Raw genomic sequence first — 19,840 nt, 5'->3', positions numbered from 1 at the left:
GGTTTATCCCAGGAATGCAAGGATTCTTCAATATACGCAAATCAATCAATGTGATAAACCATATTATCAAATTGAAGGAGAAAAACCATATGATCATCTCAATAGATGCAGAGAAATCTTTCGACAAAATTCAACACCCATTTATGATAAAAACCCTGCAGAAAGTAGGCATAGAGAGAACTTTCCTCAACATAATAAAGACCATATATGACAAACCCACAGCCAACATCGTCCTCCATGGTGAAAAACTGAAACCATTTCTACTAAGATCAGGAACAAGACAAGGTTGCCCACTCTCACCACTATTATTCAGCATAGTTTTGTAAGTTTTAGCCACACCAATCAGGGAAGAAAAAGGAATCCAAATTGAAAAAGGAGAAGTGGGCTTCCCTAGTGGTGCAGTGGTTGAGAGTCCACCTGCCGATGCAGGGGACACGGGTTCGTGCCCTGGTCTGGGAGATCCCCCATGCCGCGAAGCGGCTAGGCCCGTGAGTCATGGCCGCTGAGACTGCGCGTCTGGAGCCTGTGCTCTGCAACAGGAGAGGCCACAAGAGTGAGAGGCTTGCGTACCGGAAAAAAAACAAAAGTAAAGTCACTGTTTGCAGATGACATGATACTATACATAGAGAATCCTAAACATGCTACCAGAAAACTACTGGAGCTAATCAATGAATTTGGTAAAGTAGCAGGATACAAAATTAATGCACAGAAATCTCTTGCATTCCTATACACTAATGATGAAAAATCTGAAAGTGAAATTAAGAAAACATTCCCATTTACTGTTGCACCAAAGAGAATAAAATATCTAGGAATAAACCTACCTAAGGAGACAAAAGACCTGTATGCAGAAAATTATAAGACACTGATGAAAGAAATTAAAGATGATTCAAACAGATGGAGAGATATACCATGTTCTTGGATTGGAAGAATCAACATTGTGAAAATGACTCTACTACCCAAAGCAATCTACAGATTCAATGCAATCCCTATCAAACTATCACTGGCATTTTTCACAGACCTAGAACAAAAAATTTTACAATTTGTATGGAAACGCAAAAGACCCCGAATAGCCAAAGCAATCTTGAGAACGAAAAATGGAGCTGGAGGAATCAGGCTCCCTGACCTCAGACTATACTACAAAGCTACAGTAATCAATACAGTATGGTACTGGCACAAAAACAGATATACAGATCAGTGGAATAGGATAGAAAGCCCAGAGATAAACCCATGCACGTATGGTCCCCCTTATCTTTGATAAAGTAGGCAAGAATATACAGTGGAGAAAACACAGCCTCTTCAATAAGTGGTGCTGCAAAAACTGGGCAGCTACATGTAAAAGATTGAAATTGGAACACTCCCTAAAACCAAACAAAAAATAAACTCAAAATGGATTAAAGACCTAAATGTAAGGCTAGACACTATCAAACTCTTAGAGGAAAACATAGGCAGAACACTCTATGACATAAATCACAGCAAGGTCCTTTTTGACCCAGCTCCTAGAGAAATGGAAATAAAAACAAAAATAAACAAATGGGACCTAATGAAACTTAAAATCTTTTGCACAGCAAAGGAAACCATAAACAAGACGAAAAGACAACCCTCAGAATGGGAGAAAATATTTGCAAATGAAGCAGCTTACAAAGGATTAATCTCCAAAATTTACAAGCAGCTCATGCAGCTCAATATCAAAAAAGAAACATCCCAGTCCAAAAATGGGCAGAAGACCTAAATAGACATTTCTCCAAAGAAGATATACAGCTTGCCAACAAACACATGAAAGAGTGCTCAACATCATTAATCATTAGAGAAATGCAAACCAAAACTACAATGTGATATCACCTCACACCGGTCAGAATGGCCATCATCAAAAAATCTACAAACAATAAATGCTGGAGAGCGTGTGGAGAAAATGAAACCCTCTTGCACTGTTGGTGGGAATGTAAATTGATACAGCTACTATGGAGGTTCGTTAAAAAACTAAAAATAGAACTACCGTACGACCCAGCAATCCCACGAGTGGGCATATACCCTGAGAAAACCATAATTCAAAAAGAGTCATGTACCACAATGTTCATTGCAGCACTATTTAACATACCCAGGACATGGAAGCAACCTAAGTGTCCATCGACAGATGAATGGATAAACAAGATGTCACACATATATACAATGGAATATTACTCAGCCATAAAAGGAAACGAAATTGAGTTATTTGTAGTGAGGTGGATGGACCTAGAGTCTGTCATACATAGTGAAGTAAGTCAGAAAGAGAAAAACAAATACCGTATGCTAACACATATATATGGAATCTAAGGGGAAAAAAAAGGTCATGGAGAACCTAGAGGCAAGATGGGAATAAAGACACAGACCTACTAGAGAATGGACTTGCAGATATGAGGAGGGGGAAGGGTAAGCTGTGACAAAGTGAGAGAGTGGCATGGACATGTGTACACTACCAAACGTAGGGTAGATAGCTAGTGGGAAGCAGCCACATAGCACAGGGAGATCAGTTTGGTGCTTTGTGACCACCTGGAGGGGTGGGATAGGGAGGGTGGTAGGGAGGGAGACGCAAGAGGGAAGAGATATGGGAACATATGTATATGTATAACTGATTCCGTTTGTTATAAAGCAGAAACTAACACACCATTGTAGAGCCATGATACTCCAATAAAGATGTTAAAAAAAAAATAATGGCTTTGAATTTCCTAAATCTGGTGAGAGATTTGGACATACAAGTTTATGAAGCTAATAGGTCACCACATAATTCCAACTTATTTGTTTTTTTGTTTGTTTTTTTGTTTTTTTGCAGTACGTGGGCCTCTCACTGTTGTGGCCTCTCCCATTGCGGAGCACACGCTCTCGACGCTCAGGCCCAGCAGCCATGGCTCACGGGCCCAGCCGCTCCACAGCATGTGGGATCTTCCCAGACCTGGGCATGAACCCATGTCCCCTGCATCGGCAGGCGGACTCTCAACCACTGCACCACCAGGGAAACCCTCCAATTTATTTATTTATTATTATTATTATCTTTTTGCAGTACGCGGGCCTCTCACTGTTGTGGCCTCTCCCATTGCGGAGCACAGGCTCCGGCCGCGCAGGCTCAGAGGCCACGGCTCATGGACCCAGCCGCTCCGCGGCATGTGGGATCTTCCCGGACCGGGGCACGAACCCCTGTCCCCTGCATCGGCAGGCGGACTCTCAACCACTGCGCCACCAGGGAAGCCCAAGCCCTCCAATTTAAAACAATCTTCTCTAAGATGCATTATAGTAAAACTGTCTACAATAAACGAAAATGAATTTTAAAAGCAGTTAGAGAAAAAAAGTCTTTCATACAAGGGAACCCCCATAAGGCTATCAGCAGATTTGTCAGCAGAAACATTGCAGGTCAGGGGACAGTGACAGGATACATTTAAAGTGCTGAAAGAAAGAACTGCCAACCAAGAATACTTTACCCAACAAAGTTGTCCTTCAGAAGTGAAGGTGCGATAAAAACTTTCCCAAACAAAAATAGATGGAATTTATCATCACAAAACCTGCCTTACAAGAAATGCTGAAAGGAATTCTTCAGCTGAAACAAAAAGATGCTAGTTAGTAACATGAAAACATACAACACACTGGTAAAGATGAGTATATAGTTAGATTAAAAATACTCTAGTACTGTAATATGGTGGTGTGTTAGCTACTTAACTCTCTAAAGGTTAAAGGACAAAAGTACTAAAAACAACTATAGTTACAATAATTTTTTACTGGATACACAATATAAGATGATGTAATTTGTGACATCAAAAACAAAATATGGGGAGTAAAAGAGCAGAGTTTTTGTATGTGATCAAAGTTAAACTGTTATCAGATGCTTATAATAGACTGTTATATCTACAAAATTTTCAAGTAAGCCTCAGGGTGACCACAAAACAAAAACCTATAGTAGATACTCACAAGATAAAGAGAAGGGAATCAAAATACACCACTATGGAAAATCATCAATTCACAAAGGAAGACAGCAAGAAAGAAAGGAACAAAAGACATACAAAACAGGCAGAAAACAACTAACAAGATTAAGCATAGTAAATTCTTACCTATCAATAATTACTTTATATGTAAATGGATTGAATTCTTTAATCAAAAGATATAGAATGGCTGGATGGAAAAAAAAATAGACCCAATTATATGCTGCCTACAAGAGACTCACTTCAGCTTCAAGGACAAACAGAGGCTTAAAGTGAAGGGATGGAAAAAGATATTCTACAGAAATGGAAATGAAAAGAAAGCAAGGGTAGCTATACTTACATCGGACAAAATAAACTTTAAGGAAAAAATGATAACAGGAGACAAAGAAGGTTACTATATAATGATAAAGGGACCAATTCATTGAGAGGATATAACAATTGTAAATATATATGTACCCAACATCAGAGCACCTAAAATATTAAGCAGATGCTAACAGATCTTAAGGGAGAAATAGATGACAATACAACCACAGTAAGGGATTTCAGTACCCTACTTTCAACAATGGATAGATCATCCAGGCAGAAAATCAATAAAGAAACCTTGGGCTTAAACTATACTTTAAAGACTTAATAGACGTATACAGAATATTCCATCCAACAGCAGCAAAATACACAATCTTCTCCAGTGGACGCAGAACATCCTCTAGGTTAGATCATACATTAGGTCACAAAACAAGTCTTAGCAAATTTAGAAACAGTGAAATCATACCAAGTGTCTTTCCCAACCACAATGGTATGAAAGTATAAATCAATGATGAGGAAGAAAACTGGAAAATTCACAAATAAGTGGAAAATTAAACTACATACTCCTGAACAACAAATCGGTCAAAGTTGAAATCAAAAGGAAAATCAAAATATATCTTGAAACAAATAAAAATGGAAACACAACATTGCAAAACTTATGGTATGTAGCAAAAGTAGTACTAAGAGGGACATTTATAGTGATAAATGCATACGTTAAACAAACAAAAAAAGATCTCAAACAACCTAACTTTACACCTCAAGGGACTAGAAAAAGAAGAACAAACTAAGCCAAAGTTAGCAGATAAAAGGAGATAACAAAGGTCAGAGCAGAAATAAATGAAATAGAGAAAAGAATAATAGAAAAGATCAACATATCTAAGAGGTGGTTTTTTTGAAAAATAAAATTGATAACCCTTTAGCCAGACTTACCAAGAAAAAGAGAGAGAGGACTCAAATAAAATTAGAAATGAAAGCGGAAACACTGCAGTTGATGCCACAGAAATACAATGGAGCATGAGACTACTGTGTGAATCATAAAGAAATAGAAAATCTGAACAGATCAATAACAAGTAAAAAGACTGAATCAGTAATCAAAAGCCTCCCAACAAAGAAAAGCTCAGGACCAGATAGCTTCATGGGCAAATTCTACCAAACATTTAAAGAAGAATCGATTATTCTCAAACTGTTCCAAAAAATTGAAGGGGAGGCAACACTTCCAGCCTCATTTTATGAGGCCAGAATTACTTTGATGCCAAAGTCAGATAAGGACACTACAAGAAATTAAAACTATAGGCCAATATGATGAGTATGGATGCAAAATTCTCAACAAACTACTAGCTAACTGAATTCAACAGCACATTAAAAGCATCATACACCACGATCAAGTTTGATTTGTCCCTGAGATGTATGGATGGTTCAACATACGCAAACCAATAAATGTTATATACCACATTAATAGAATGAAAGACAAAAAATTAAAGCATGATCCAATAGACACAGGAAAAGCATTTGATAAAATTCAAAATCCTTTCATGATAAACACGCTTAATACATTGGTTATAGAAGGAACATTACTTAACGTGATAAAGGCCATATATGACAAACCCTACAGCAAACATCATACTCAGTGCTGAAAGGTTGAAAGCTTTCCTTCTAAGATTGGTAACAAGACAAGAGTGCCCACTATTACCACAACTATTCAACATCATACTGGGAGTCCTAGCCCAAACAATTAAGGAAAAAAAATAAGGTATCCAAATCGGAAAGGAAGATGTAAAATTTTCTCTGTCTGCGGATGACATAATCTTATACATAGAAAATTCTAAAGACTCCAACCAAAAGCCATAGGAACTAATAAATGAATTTCGTAAAATTTCATGATCAGTGTACAAAATCAAAACATTTCTGTAAACTAACAATGAACTATCTGAAAAAGAATTTTTAAAAATCCCATTTTCAGTGGCATAAAAAAAGAATGCTTAGGGATAAATTTAACCAAGGAAGTAAAAGATCTATACACCAAAAACTGTAAGACACTGATGAAGGAAATTGAAGAAGACACAAATAAATGGAAAGATATCTCAGGGATCAGAAGAGTTAATATTTTTAAAATGTCTATACCATCTAAGGTCTTCTATAGATTCAATACAATTTCTGTCAAAATTCCAATGGCATGTATTTTTTTTTGCAGAAAAAAAAATCCTAAAATTTGTATGGAACCACAAAAGACTCAGAACAGCCAAAGCAGTTCCGAGAAACAAGGATAAAGCTGAAGGGCTTCCTTGGTGGTGCGGTGGTTGAGAGTCTCCCTGCCGATGCAGGGGACACGGGTTCGTGTGCCAGTCCGGGAGGATCCCACATGCCGCGGAGCAGCTGGGCTCATGAGACATGGCCACTGAAACTTCGCGTCCGGAGCCTGTGCTCCACAATGGGAGAGGCCACAACAGTGAGAGGCCCGCATACCGCAAAAAAAAAAAAAAAAAAAAAAGAATAAAGCTGAAAGCATCACACTTTCTGATTTCAAACTATAATACAAATCTATAGTAATCAAAACAGTATGGTACTAGCATAAAAACAGACACACAGACCAGTGAAACAGAATCAAGAACCCAGAAATAAACCCATGCATATACGGTTAACTAATATTGGGTTGGCCATAACAGTTCGTTCAGGTTTTTCTGTAACATCTTACAGAAAAACCCAAATGAACTTTTATGGCCAACCCAATATTTGACAAGGGAACCAATAATACCCAATGGGGTAAGGATAGTTTCTTCAACAAATGGTTCTGGGAAAACTGGATATTCACGTGCAAAAGAATGAAATTGGACCCCTAATTCATATAATACCATTCACAAAAAATAACTCGAAATGATTGAGGATTTAAACATAAGACCTGATACAGTAAAACTCCTAGAAGAAAACATAAGAAAAAAGCTGCTTGACATTGGTCATGGCAAACACTTTTTAGATATGACATCAAGAGCACAGCAACAAAAGCAAATATTAAGAAGTAGGACTACATTTAAAACTAAAAAGCTTCCACGTGGGAAAAAAAATCAACAAACTGAAAGGGAGAATATATTAGCAAACTATATACTGATAAGGGGTTAATATCCAAAATATATAAGGAACTTACATAACTCAAAAGCACTTAAAACCAATCTTACTGAAAAATGGGCAGAGGATCTGAATAGACATTTCTCCAAAGAAGACATAAAAATGGTCAACAAGTACATGAAAAAATGCTCAGCATCAGTAATCCGAAGGGAATACAAATCAAAACCACAATGATATAACACCCTATACCGGTTAGAATGGCTACTGTCAAAAAGAGAAGCAGTAACAAATGCTGGTGAGGATGTGGAGAAAAGGGAACCATTATGTACTGATGGTGGGAATGTAATTTGGTATAGTGCTGTGGAAATAGTATGGAGGTTCCTCAAGAAATTAAAAATAGAATTACCATATGAGCCATCAATCCCACTTCTATGTATATATCTGAAGGAAACAAAATCACTGTCTTAGAGATAGCTGCACTACCATGTTCATTGTAGCATTATTCACTATAGCCAAGACATGAAAACAACCTAAGTGTCCATCAACAAATAAATGGAGAAAGAAAATGTGATATATATATATACACACACATACATATATATGCAATGAAATATTATTCAGGCATAAAATATTGGGTTGGCCAAAAAGATCGTTCAGGTTTTTCCATAAGATCTTATGGCCAACCCTATAGAAGAAAAACCTTGAGGGCATTATGCTAAATAATGAAATAAACCAGATAGAGAACGACAGATAGTTTATGATCCCACTTATATGTGGAATCCAAAAACACTGAACTCATGGAAACAAAGAGTAGAATGGTGGTTGCCAGGGGTTAGGGGGTGGAGGAAATGAGATGCTGGTCAAAGGGTTTAAATTTTCAGTTATAAGATGGATAAGTTCTGGGGGGTACAGCAACAAAATGGTAATTATGTGAGATGAAGGATGTGTTAACTAACCTTACTGTGGTACCCATTTCACAACATATTTGTGTATCAAATCATTATATTGTACTCCTTAATCAATGTTATATATTAATATCTCAATGTAATTGAGCTGGGGAAAAACAAGCAAGAACAATAAAATCAAACTGACATGCCACAGACCATTCCAAAGCAGTTGAGGGCCAGTAAGGGGTTGCTGTGGAAGTGGTAAGAATTGTGCTGTAACAGGTCTAGGCCAATGGTGCTGGGCACATTTAATTCAGAAAGCACTACTTTGGTATCGCTTGAGAACAAGGATCACAAACCAGGATCTGGAATGAAGCTTCCCAGGACCTACAGATTGGGTCATAACCTCTGATAAATAAGGACCATCATGACACACACAGTGACTAGATATGCTATAACCCAGCAGTTCTCAAAGTACTGGGGATCACTGTGCCTGCAATGTCAAAATAATTTTTGTATGAATACTAAGATAGTATTTGCCCTCATTATTCTCATCCTCTCATGAATGTACAGTGAAAATTTTCAGAGAACACATGATGTAAATATGAGATCAAAACAGAGTGAAATGCAGAAGCAGATATGAGAATCCAGCTGCTCCTGTTATGCTAGACATTAGAGATATGAAAAAAAGTAAATCAATACCACTCTTCTCACTATATTTTCTGCTTTAAAAATGTAATTATTCTTCATAAAAATATATTATTTATGTTAACATGTAATAGGTTCATTATTGTTATTTTGAAGTGATTTAAAATTTCTTAGTATTAATTTCTAATAAGGTAAATATCAATAAATGTATTTCACATAACAAAAGCTCTTTGGGGTCCTCAGTAATTTTTAAGAGTATAAAAGTGGTCCAGAGACCAACAGTTTGAGACCTGCTGTCCCACCTACACTAAAGGGTAAAGGTCTCTCACTTGGCTAACCTGGGCTTTCATCAGTTTCACAGTCTCCTTAGAGCTGCATTTGTATTTGTCTACACCAGCTTGTTACCCATGCCTGGCAATGTCCTGCTTGAATGAAGTGGGGACTATAATTAAAATATTCATTTGTTGTAACAGCACCTTTCACTCAATACATGACCAAATCATATACAATATGTATTACATCTGTAATTATAGTATTACATATAAAAGGTGTTTAAAGCTTTGCCAATATAAACAATGAAATGAGGCTACGTCCTTTAATGGTATCTTATAACGAGGTCTAAATGGGTCTAACAGTTTATAATCTTTTTTTTTTAACATCTGCATTATTAAATTTTCACTGTTTTTCACTGTTTTGGATACTCAAGACAACTGGTACTTGTTGCTTCCATGCTATGCTAACTTGGTTCTCAGAACTCCAGTCTTTAGCAGAAACAAACTGTCTGGCTGATAAGACTGATTTTTAATGCAAGCCAAGGTGTAGTAATAAAACTGAAAAAAAAATCTAGATCATAAAGTTCTAACCCACAGGATTATCTTGGAGACTTTTTCAGCACCAAGAACAAGAATACTTAGAGCTGATGATCTTGCGGAGTTATGTTGGAATTTGTACCAGATATTAAAAACAGAAGCAAACCAGACTGTGTATTTTTTAAAAGTTTACAAGGGCAAAGCATTTCTTCTAAAATGTTATTCTCTTTCACTAACTGTTGTAAAGTACCTTAATTAATTCTTATGATTCTAACAGCCCTAAAAGCAAGTCATAAAAATGATATTTATTTGGGAGTATAAATTGGAATGACATTTTGGTAGGGCCATTTGAAAATATTTAGCAGAGCCTAACATGCATACCCACTGACTAAGCAATTCCAGTTTTAGAAATTTATCCTGAGAAAAGCAGCAATGACATAGATATAAGGATGTTCATTACAGTGCTGTGTATAATAATAAAAACCGGAAAGAGCCTAAATATCCAACAACATGGCACTGATCGAGTAAACCATGGTTCAGCATATAATGGAATACTATATGGTCACAGTACAGAATTCAAACAGTATATCATAAAATTACGTACGGCAAGGAAAAGTACTCATTATATATTGCTGAGGGAAAAAAACCAAGTTATAAAACTGTAGTATTATATAATCTCATTTCTGCCTAAAATATGCATAAAAGTATGTGGAAGGGTGTATATATATATATATATATATATATATGTATGTATGTATAAATTAATATTTATTGTTGAGTTTGGGATCACAGGTGATTTAATTTACTTCTTTTGTGGGATCTATACTCTGGTTTTTCTACAGTGAGTATCTTTTCTTTATATAATAAAATAATTAAAATATTTACTTGAGGCAACCATGCAGTTGTTAGTGTTTTCCTATTCTTATATTACTGAATACTGTATGTACTAAGGGAAAGTGGTGAAGGGGAGAGAGAGAAGAGGAAAAGGGAGGAAGGCAGATAGACATTTATATTATTATTTTATCTTGTATGTTTGTTGTGAAGTTTTATGTTAACAATCTGGAAAGAATTTTCAATGGAACATAGTAGTGAATAGTTAATGTTCACAAGACTGCAGTCTACTCTCATAGATTTAATTTTTTCCCTCCCCTTAGAATGCCAATTTTGTTGTGTAAGGAGCAGGTGGCTTTCTTTTTTATAAGTCTCTCTACTGCCTTGTCAGACAGCTCTCAAAACTTTTTTGGGGAGCTAACCAAGCTTTATCTAACCAAACCCAAAATGGCATATGGACTTCATCCACATGGTCATATGAATCCTTTGGCTGATAACTCCTGCTATGTATCTAGTTGGTTTTATAAAATCCATGTTTGAAGAAGGTTTCTATAGCTATAAGAGTGTGTGATGCTATGGGATGAAGGAATGTAGTGGCAAAGAGTCTCCTTTAGCTGCTATACTAGAATCTGGTGCCCGTCACTACCACTATCAAATATTGGCAGTATATATCCCAACAAAGGAAGAATGACAATAATTTTGAGTGAAAAATTTCTATCATGCATTTCAGCTTAGATCTACTAATAACACTTCCTTAAATGCCTTGTTAGACAGTGAAATCTGGGAATAATTATCAAACACCATATACAGTGTTTACAATAGAATCATATTTCTTTTCTTTCTCACCCCATCCCACTTTTTCTTTTTTTTTGCATAAAAAGTAGAATGCTGCTGAATGGTACCCAAATGTCTGTTGTATACTATGCCAATACAGCAGCTCAGCCAAAAATGTGAATAGAACAGTTTGCCAAGTAAAAGAAAACATAACAAATTGGTAATGGTTTCTATCTTGACAGAAAATGAAAATGATCCCTCAATGTGTGGTCACTCATGTGGACACATAAAAATGTCTTAGAAGCAATCATTTTACCTCAGATAACAGACCCTGACGGTGTAGTACAGCACAGGCTGACTTTCACTTCTTAGAAAAGCGGCAAGCGTGACCTACAAAATAGTCTGGGAACCATGTAATTTATGCATAACACACATGCACATGCCATGAAGTCGTAATATTTGCTATAAATCATTTTGAATACAAGACTTCTTTTCTGAGTGGAGTATACTTTATGAGAGATGATCTAAATCACCAGAGACTTGATAAAGCTGAACTGTTTTATTTATGGACAGAAGTGATGCTGTTGCTTATCAGGTTATGAAATTTCAGTATTCTACAATGCAACAAAAAGGCTGTATATAAGTGCCCCCATGTATTCTGTAAGAATACTAAAGGTACTTTAATTAGATGTTAGATTAAAAAAATATACAAAAAGTATGTAGGTACATAGTGTAGAGTTCTGACTTTCTGGTTAGGTGACTGCAATTGCAAGCAGAAAGGAACCGCTGGTAATGGTTCCTTTACCCTATTTCCCCTTCCTTTACCACTTATTTTTGTTCCCCAGATGGAGAACTAGCCAATGTCATTGACCAGTGATCTTTTTTTCCCCCAATCTGGTGAAGTTTCCCCATTTGTTTAACTCTCTAATGAGGATGTTAGAACATTGACTGTATTGTGAAATCACATCAAAAACAAGAATGACACTTTCAAAAACACTAATTGATATCTGATGCTAATGAGGAATTCAAAATGACAGGATACTGAACCAAGGGACTAGGAAGAACCTTGGGAAGGTAAACGGTCTTGCCAAGTTGAAAGTAAATTTGAATCCTGTGGGTTATGAGTTTCAAATGAAACTTCTGGGTTTAACTTTGTTGGTGACTTTCCTGTTCAATAAAAAAGGACTTAAATGGCTTACAAAAAGGTTAAAAAAACGTATTGGGCATCAAACTGCTCTTACAAAACACCATCTTGATGAGTTAAGTGTAAATGAATCAGAAACACATGGATCATATTTCCTTAAAAAATGCATATGGATTCAAAAATAAGGGGAAGAGGACTTGGCAAAACATTTTTTTGTGTGTAGTGGCTGAACCCAAAACACTTGAAAGATATTTTGAGACATTCAAAGAATCCAAAATAAAACTAAACCTGTCCAGTCATTTAAAAAAATGAAGTTTTTCTGTGCAATGTGCATTTATCTCTATGGGTCATTCAACACTCACTGAGCCTTCACCTTTAGCAAAGAACTATGGGAGGAGCCAGCTTCTGCCTTAAGCAACTTTGAATTTAAGTATAAACAAATACACATAAGTAATAGAAACCTATTAAAAGAGACCTAGGGTTTTATAAAAATTGGCATCATAACCCAGACCATACAGAAATCACATATCGAGAAATATACAAGTAATTCCAGGATCGTATGGTAGGTAGGATTCATCCCATTCAAATCATCATCACCCGGCCCTTTTGATTAAAGTTATATATAGTTGCAGAGCCTTACTTGCTTAAATGTTTTCTTAATAAGTGTTTTTATGTCTTTTTTAATATGTGTTCCAGCCCTCTTTCCTCCACCCTCTAGATTTGTGAGTGCTCAACAAATCTTGCTGACTGGTTTCCTGGAGGATGGGAGTGTTGAACAGAGTTTTGAAATAGGGGAGAGATGCTGTTTGGCAGAGAGGAGTGAGGCTATGATTCTAGGTTGGGGTAATGGCACATGTGACAGTTCAGAGGCTCCAGAGGGTGAGTCATGTGTGGGGGGTGACCCACTGGCTTGCTCACAGCAATGTGCCTGAGCCAGGGTGTAGTGCGGGCGTGGAGGCAGTTAGGTTCGGGGAGGCCTAATATACTACATGTGGAGTCAGCTGGAGGGCAGAGGAGTGTGAGAAGAGAAAAGCACAGTGCTTACTCTTTTTTTTTTTCCTTTTTGCCAGTATAGGATAAAGTGCTAAGCACAGGACACATACAAGTCATTAATCCCTTTATTTCTTATCAGTGTCTTAAAAAGCTGAAAAATATCCAAAGATAAAAATAAGTTAACTATGCATGTATTGCTAGGATCCTGTAGGTCATAATTTGAAGAGGAACTTAGTAGGATTATGAAATGGACTAATGAGTTCTAAAATGTTTGTGGGAAAGTGTAAGAAGTTAATGACTCAGAATCTTCTAAGGCTGTTTTCTAGCTGTTTAACGTGAGTCTTATCTTTTCCACAATATTAGAAAGTTATTTAGGGCAAGGATAGGGTCATATATTTCCTGTGTATTTTCTACTGGCTAGCCCAATACTGGGAATACACCAAGCACTAAATAAATGCTTACTGAACTGAAATGAAGTAAAAGGGTGCCAAGGCCCTATAATGATGAGGGTATAATGGAAGGCAAAGTCTGAAAAAAAAAGGGATGATATAGTAGAAATATCCTAATAGTGTCTCTGCTTTGAGCTTGTTTGTTCATGGTAATATAAAGAAATCAAAGGCCTTACCATCCTTCATCATCTTCTACTTCTGGTTCAGAAATGTCATTTTCAGGAGTTTCAGCAATTGCTTGAGTGAGTTTAGATTTAAACTGGTTCAGCAGCGCAAGGGTCTGAAATAACAATTAGACTGCTAAGTTTACTGATAAGGATAAATATAATTTCAGAAGAGACATTTAAATTTGGTAGAAAAGAAAGTATCCTTCCAGGATGTAAAACACTTAATTTTTTTAATTTTGAAGGAAAATAACAAAACTGGCTTCCAGCTGCAACAGTGATTGATATTCACAAACCTTGACATTGCCCCATTTGCACTTGCACTGACATTTTCCCTCAGGGACATGTGACTATTTTCTGATTTGGGGAAAATAAATTTGTTTATGTAGAAGATGTTTAAACTTTAAAATGCATGCTTACTAATAGCTAAGTTTTTAGTGTCCACAAGATAGGGAGGTACTTCACTAAGACATGTGAAATCAAAAAAAAACCCCACCAAAAACAAATAGTATTGAACAAATTTCCAAAAATATAAAAATGTCAATGTTGGGGAAGGTGAAATGAATGAACATGTTAATTGTTGGAAGGTGCGTAAATTGGAGTGACATCTTTGGAAAGTTTTTTATACATATCAGAAACTTTAAAATGATCATTCCCTTTGATTCAATAATTCCAATCCTGGGAATACATGTAGAAAAATAATCTGAAACACTGAAAATGGCTTATGCAAAAGATGTGCACTGCAGCAATATTCATACAAGTGAAAAATGGAAACATGTTAAATGTCTATTAATAAGGAGCTAGATAAATTTGGTAAAAAGCAATGAATATGTGATTACACTATTATTAAAATTATACACAAGAAATATTATATTCTATTGTTAAGTGAAAGAAGTAGGATATAAATATCACATTGAGTGTGTTTTTGTAAAAAAGGGACTATTTCTCTGATATTTTTATTTTTGGCTCCAATGTCCTTTGTAGGTAAAAGGAAACAGCAGGTACCTGAAATTTTAATCATATTGTCCCCTGGCTATACCTTAATAGTTTGCTTCAGAATTTGAGTAGAGAATCAGAAATTAGAGAAATGTTTTTTTATTCTATAGTTTTTAAAAGTACATAACTGTGAAATGGGATAAAGTACTACCTTGTCTAAAAAAATCAAGTTTCTAATTAAGATGCTGGTACATTGAATTCAGTACTAAAATACAGTTGACCCTTAAACAACATGAGTGTTAGGGGCACCAACCCTCTGAGCGGTTGAAAATCCACTCATAACTTTACAGCCAGCTCTCCCTCTACATTGGTGGTTATGCAACCAACTGCAGTTGGTCTAGAACTGTAGTACATATTTACTGAAAGAAATTCACATATAAGTGGACCCACAAAGTTCAAAGCTGTGTTGTTCAAGGGCCAACTGTACTTACATTTCATAAGGGAAAATGTGTGTGATAGTTCAATATGTGAATAACAAATATAATAAAGAATCACAGTAACTTGGAGGCTCCAGAATTTATCTAAAATATCATTAAGACCATGGTTCATGAAAAAATTAAGTAGGTTTTGGTGGTCTAGAACCTAAGCTCAATAAAGACAGGTGATGTCAAAATGTCTGCAAGAAACAAAGGCAGTTATTGCTAAAAAATGATAGTGAAAAGTGCCTTATATGTTTCTGCAAAATTTAATGCCCACAGGGACAGTGGTGGAAAATATATACATTACCATAGTTGCTGAATGAGATGAGTTTTAAGGAAAAACTATAAATTCTATAGAATATTCTCATAGGCGTTCTGAGGGCTGCTAGCATGTGAGGGTTTAGATATTTTATCTGTTTCTAGAGTAGCAATTGTAGGACTAAGCTCTTCAAACAATGTTAACAGATAAAGAAAACATCCTTTGTTTTAAAACCTTATTCATTAAAAAAACCTTTCACCTACAAACTTTTATTGTATTTGCTTTATAATAAGAAAAGTGATTATTGTAGAAATATTAGAAAACAAAGAGAAGCAAAACAAAAATATCTATTATCCCACCACTAAGAATAAGTAACCATTGTGGACATTTGGTATATATTCTTCAAGGCTTCTTAAGTGTTTCTGTGTGTGTATATATCTATATATTATATAAATATATACCTCTACATGTCTATCTCTATCTCTATCTCTATATCTATCTATCTATCTATCTATCACTTAAAAGCAAACCCCATCAATTTTTGATGGTGGATTTTCACACACTTGGAAACGTCTTTTCTGAGGGCATAAAGAAAAATGAAAACAAAGGAGACCTTAGTGGAATGAAATTTTCAAACTTCCTAGGAAACTGCGCCAGACCTGGATTTTATTCTTTTGAGTTGAAAGTGGCGAGGCAGTCTGTTTTTAGAGCCAATTAACGTGCTATTGGTATTTGCTCAAAAAAGGAGGACTGGGACTATGACAAACAAAAAAACATCCTCTCAGACTTTCTTAATTTCTCCTGTATTCAAGATTGGACTTTCTCTAGTTGCATTCAAAAGGCAAGAAAGGACACTAGGCAGAAAAGCTAACACCACAAAAAAAATGGGGCCCAATATAGGTTGAAGAAGATAGGATCTGCATGGAGGCATTTCTGTTTGGCATCTCCAGGGGAATTAGTCTTCTAGCTTTTGCTGAAGGAATGTAGGGCCAACCATTAACAGCGTGCTCTTCAGCACAGAGCAAGCCTTCCCTGCATGAAGAAGCTGTGTTGAAGGGGCCTGCCCTGGCACACTTTGTGCATGCATATCTACACAGAAGAGTCTCTCAAATGGCCTCTGGGCTGCCAGTCCTGCCCCGGGTCCAGTCTACTCTCCATACTGCAGCCAGGTTGGAGGGATCTTCCCATAGTGCAAATGAGATCATATCACCTCCTTCCTTCGATGGCTCCCCACTGCTCTTAGGGTAAATCTCAACTCCATAATATGGCTCAAAAATATCTTGTGTGAACTGGCTCCTGCTTACCTCTCCAGACTCATCTCTTTCTTTCTCTTAGTCTAAGTTCCAGTCATACTTAACATCTTTTAGTTCTTTGCAAAAGAGGTCAAAGACTCCTCATATACTGTCCCTTTAGTCTAGCCATGTTATGTCCTATCCACCCTCAAAGCTCAGCTGACAAATCATTTTCTCAGGGAGGCCTTCCCAGATTCTTATGCCATGTTAGGTCCTACTGTTATACACCGACATAGTTTCCTGTATCTAACCTGTCATAATGTTCACCCCATTTTATTTGTATTACTTAACTGCCTCTTTTTCCTGATAGCTCAGAGAAGACAGGGATGTTTCTACCTCGTTTACCACCAAATACAGTGATTAGGACATGGTAGATTCTTAATAATTATTTACTAGGAGGGAAGAAAGAGGAATGCAAGAATAAGAGTGATCCTTCACATCTTTTGGGAGTACATTCAGAGGACTTTGTGAGTCCATGAAAACAAGTTAATAAAGTACTTTTTCCTAACTTCATTTGATGTGCCATTTCTTTAGAAAACTACACGTTAGTTCTCTGTAATTACAATTTACTATACCTGAATTCTTGTTGAATTTTCCCTATGATTATTTTCACTCCGGGCACTGATGCATGATCTTCCTTACCAGTAATTAGGTGTCATTTATAATATAGTTCCTGATTAGATTAATTTATTCAAATAGGCTTGGTCTTTTTTTTTTTTTTTTTTTTTTTTTTTTTTGCAGTACATGGGCCTCTCACTGTTGTGGCCTCTCCCGTTGCGGAGCACAGGCTCTGGATGCGCAGGCTTAGTGGCCATGGCTCACGGGCCTAGCCGCTCTGCGGCATGTGGGATCTTCCCGGACCGGGGCACGAACCCGTGTCCCCTGCATCGGTAGGCGGACTCTCAACCACTGCGCCACCAGGGAAGCCCTAGGCTTGGGCTTTTTAATTTACTTTTATTTTGCCTATTTTATTTATATGCCTAAAATGGCATGTTCTCATGTATATATGGCAGCACCGAATATAAGTAATTTTGGTCTGCCCCCTAGCTTTTCAACATAAAGAGCTGCTGAAGAGATTCATTTTATCAAGTGCCAAGTGCTGCATGGTGTTGACTCCCAAATTGATGAGCTTGCTTCCTGTCTCTTTTTTATTCTTGATTTCTGACAATCCTCTTATATTACTACTTAAAGATTCAGGAATGACTTTCAGTAAGCAGACTTTCGTGGTATTATTTATGGTAGAAGTCAACTAGCGGACAAAGTGCCTTATTTACAGGCACTGTACAATTTCAAGTGGAGCTGCCTAGGCAGCAGTTGAGATGCTGATCCAGAAGAGACACCTTCATCATTTATAATTCCCCCATCTCATAATATTCACTTAGTCAAAGGTTCTACCTGAGTATCTGGTAATATGTGGTTTTACTACGTGCCTTCCTGTGTTTAATAAGGGAGTACAAGGTTGAAACCTGAAAGTTTTAGGCTTTATGCCTTTATGTCAGGAAAGAACTCTGTCATCTGGATCTTTGCTTAAGTGGCCAAGGTCCTTATCACTTCACCCCTATATTAATATATCCTTAATATATCCATTTTTAAGAGGTGATGTTTCCCCTTGTGTATAATCAAATTAGGCTCCATTAACAACACTTGAAGACAATTAAAAGGCAATGAACTGTATATGGATTTTGGTTTGTGAAGTTACCTGGTCTTCACGGGAAGTTCCCTTCTTTGCCTGCTGCTTCCTCAAAGCTTCATACTTTTGCTTTTCTCGTCTGTATTCTGCAACAGCACCATCTGGAGCAGCCTCCTCCTCTGAGGAATAATAGAATAGTCTTAGGATAAATAGTAAAAAGGCTCTATGGAAGCTCCACAATGATTACCTAGATTAGAAAGTGATTGATGTTAATTTATCAACCAATTTTATAAACATCTTTATTATATATTGTACTATTGTAGTTGTTCTCAACTGTATTCATTTGACTATAAAATCATCTATCTCACTTTTTTTCTTCAGTTAATTTTTTTTTATTTTTTATTTTATATTGGAGTATAGTTGATTAACAATGTTGTGTTAGTTTCAGGTGTACAGCAAAGTGACTCAGTTATACATATACATGTATCTATTCTTTTTCAAATTCTTTTCCCATTTAAGTTGTTACATAATATTGACCAGAGTTCCCTGTGCTATACAGTAGGTCCTTGTTGGTTATCCATTTTAAATACAGCAGTGTGTACATGTCAATCCCCAACTCCCTAACTATCCCTCCCCCTAACCCTTCCCCCTGTCTATCTCACTTTTAAAATAAGTAAGGTATTCCTAAAGTTCAGCAATACCATTTTACATTATTCTCTTGCCTTATAAGATATAATCTTTCAATACTGGTTGATTTTCCAATTACCTGCCACTTTTGCTCCCCAGTTAAAATAATAACAACAAACAATTTCAATTTAATGGCATCATAAAATATAAATATATCTAACAAAAAATCAGTTAGGACAGTTACCTAGAGCAGATAGAAATAATTTTTGCTAAATTAGAAATTAGAAAAAAAAATCTATGGATTTGATCCTGCAATAATTCCATACAAACAAAGATTAACTAACATCTGGGTTCACAGAATACAGGTTTGCCTCAGAAAAAAAAGTACTAACATTTTACAGTATGTTACATTTATATATATTAATGAAAATTTGTGACTTAAGGAAAAAAAAACCCAAAAACCTATCTCTTCTCATCTTTGGCTGGCAAACCAAGATGAGCCAGCTGAAATCAAGAATACCAGTAATCTTTCTATTCAAGCCTTGGTTTGTTGCTTGCCTCTTTGTTACCTAGTTTGAGGAAAATAATTAATGTGTAATGTATTAATGATC

General features: G+C 36.3%; 1 protein-coding gene across 1 annotated transcript in view; it reads right to left on the bottom strand.

Moving 5' to 3' along the window:
* The window catches only part of CWC27 (CWC27 spliceosome associated cyclophilin), a 232,593-nt gene that overhangs the window by 48,310 nt on the left and 164,443 nt on the right, over positions 1 to 19,840 (bottom strand). Inside the window, exons 12-13 of the mRNA XM_081233926.1 lie at positions 18,672 to 18,781; positions 14,019 to 14,122 (exon numbers count right to left, since the gene is read on the bottom strand). Coding sequence (XP_081090052.1) covers positions 14,019 to 14,122; positions 18,672 to 18,781 — 214 coding nt within the window. The remainder of the gene's footprint in view (positions 1 to 14,018; positions 14,123 to 18,671; positions 18,782 to 19,840) is intronic.

This window comes from Mesoplodon bidens, assembly GCF_964165515.1.
Source record: "Mesoplodon bidens genome assembly, chromosome: 4".
NCBI lineage: Eukaryota > Metazoa > Chordata > Mammalia > Artiodactyla > Ziphiidae > Mesoplodon > Mesoplodon bidens.
This window is presented reverse-complemented; position numbering and strand designations above follow the sequence as displayed.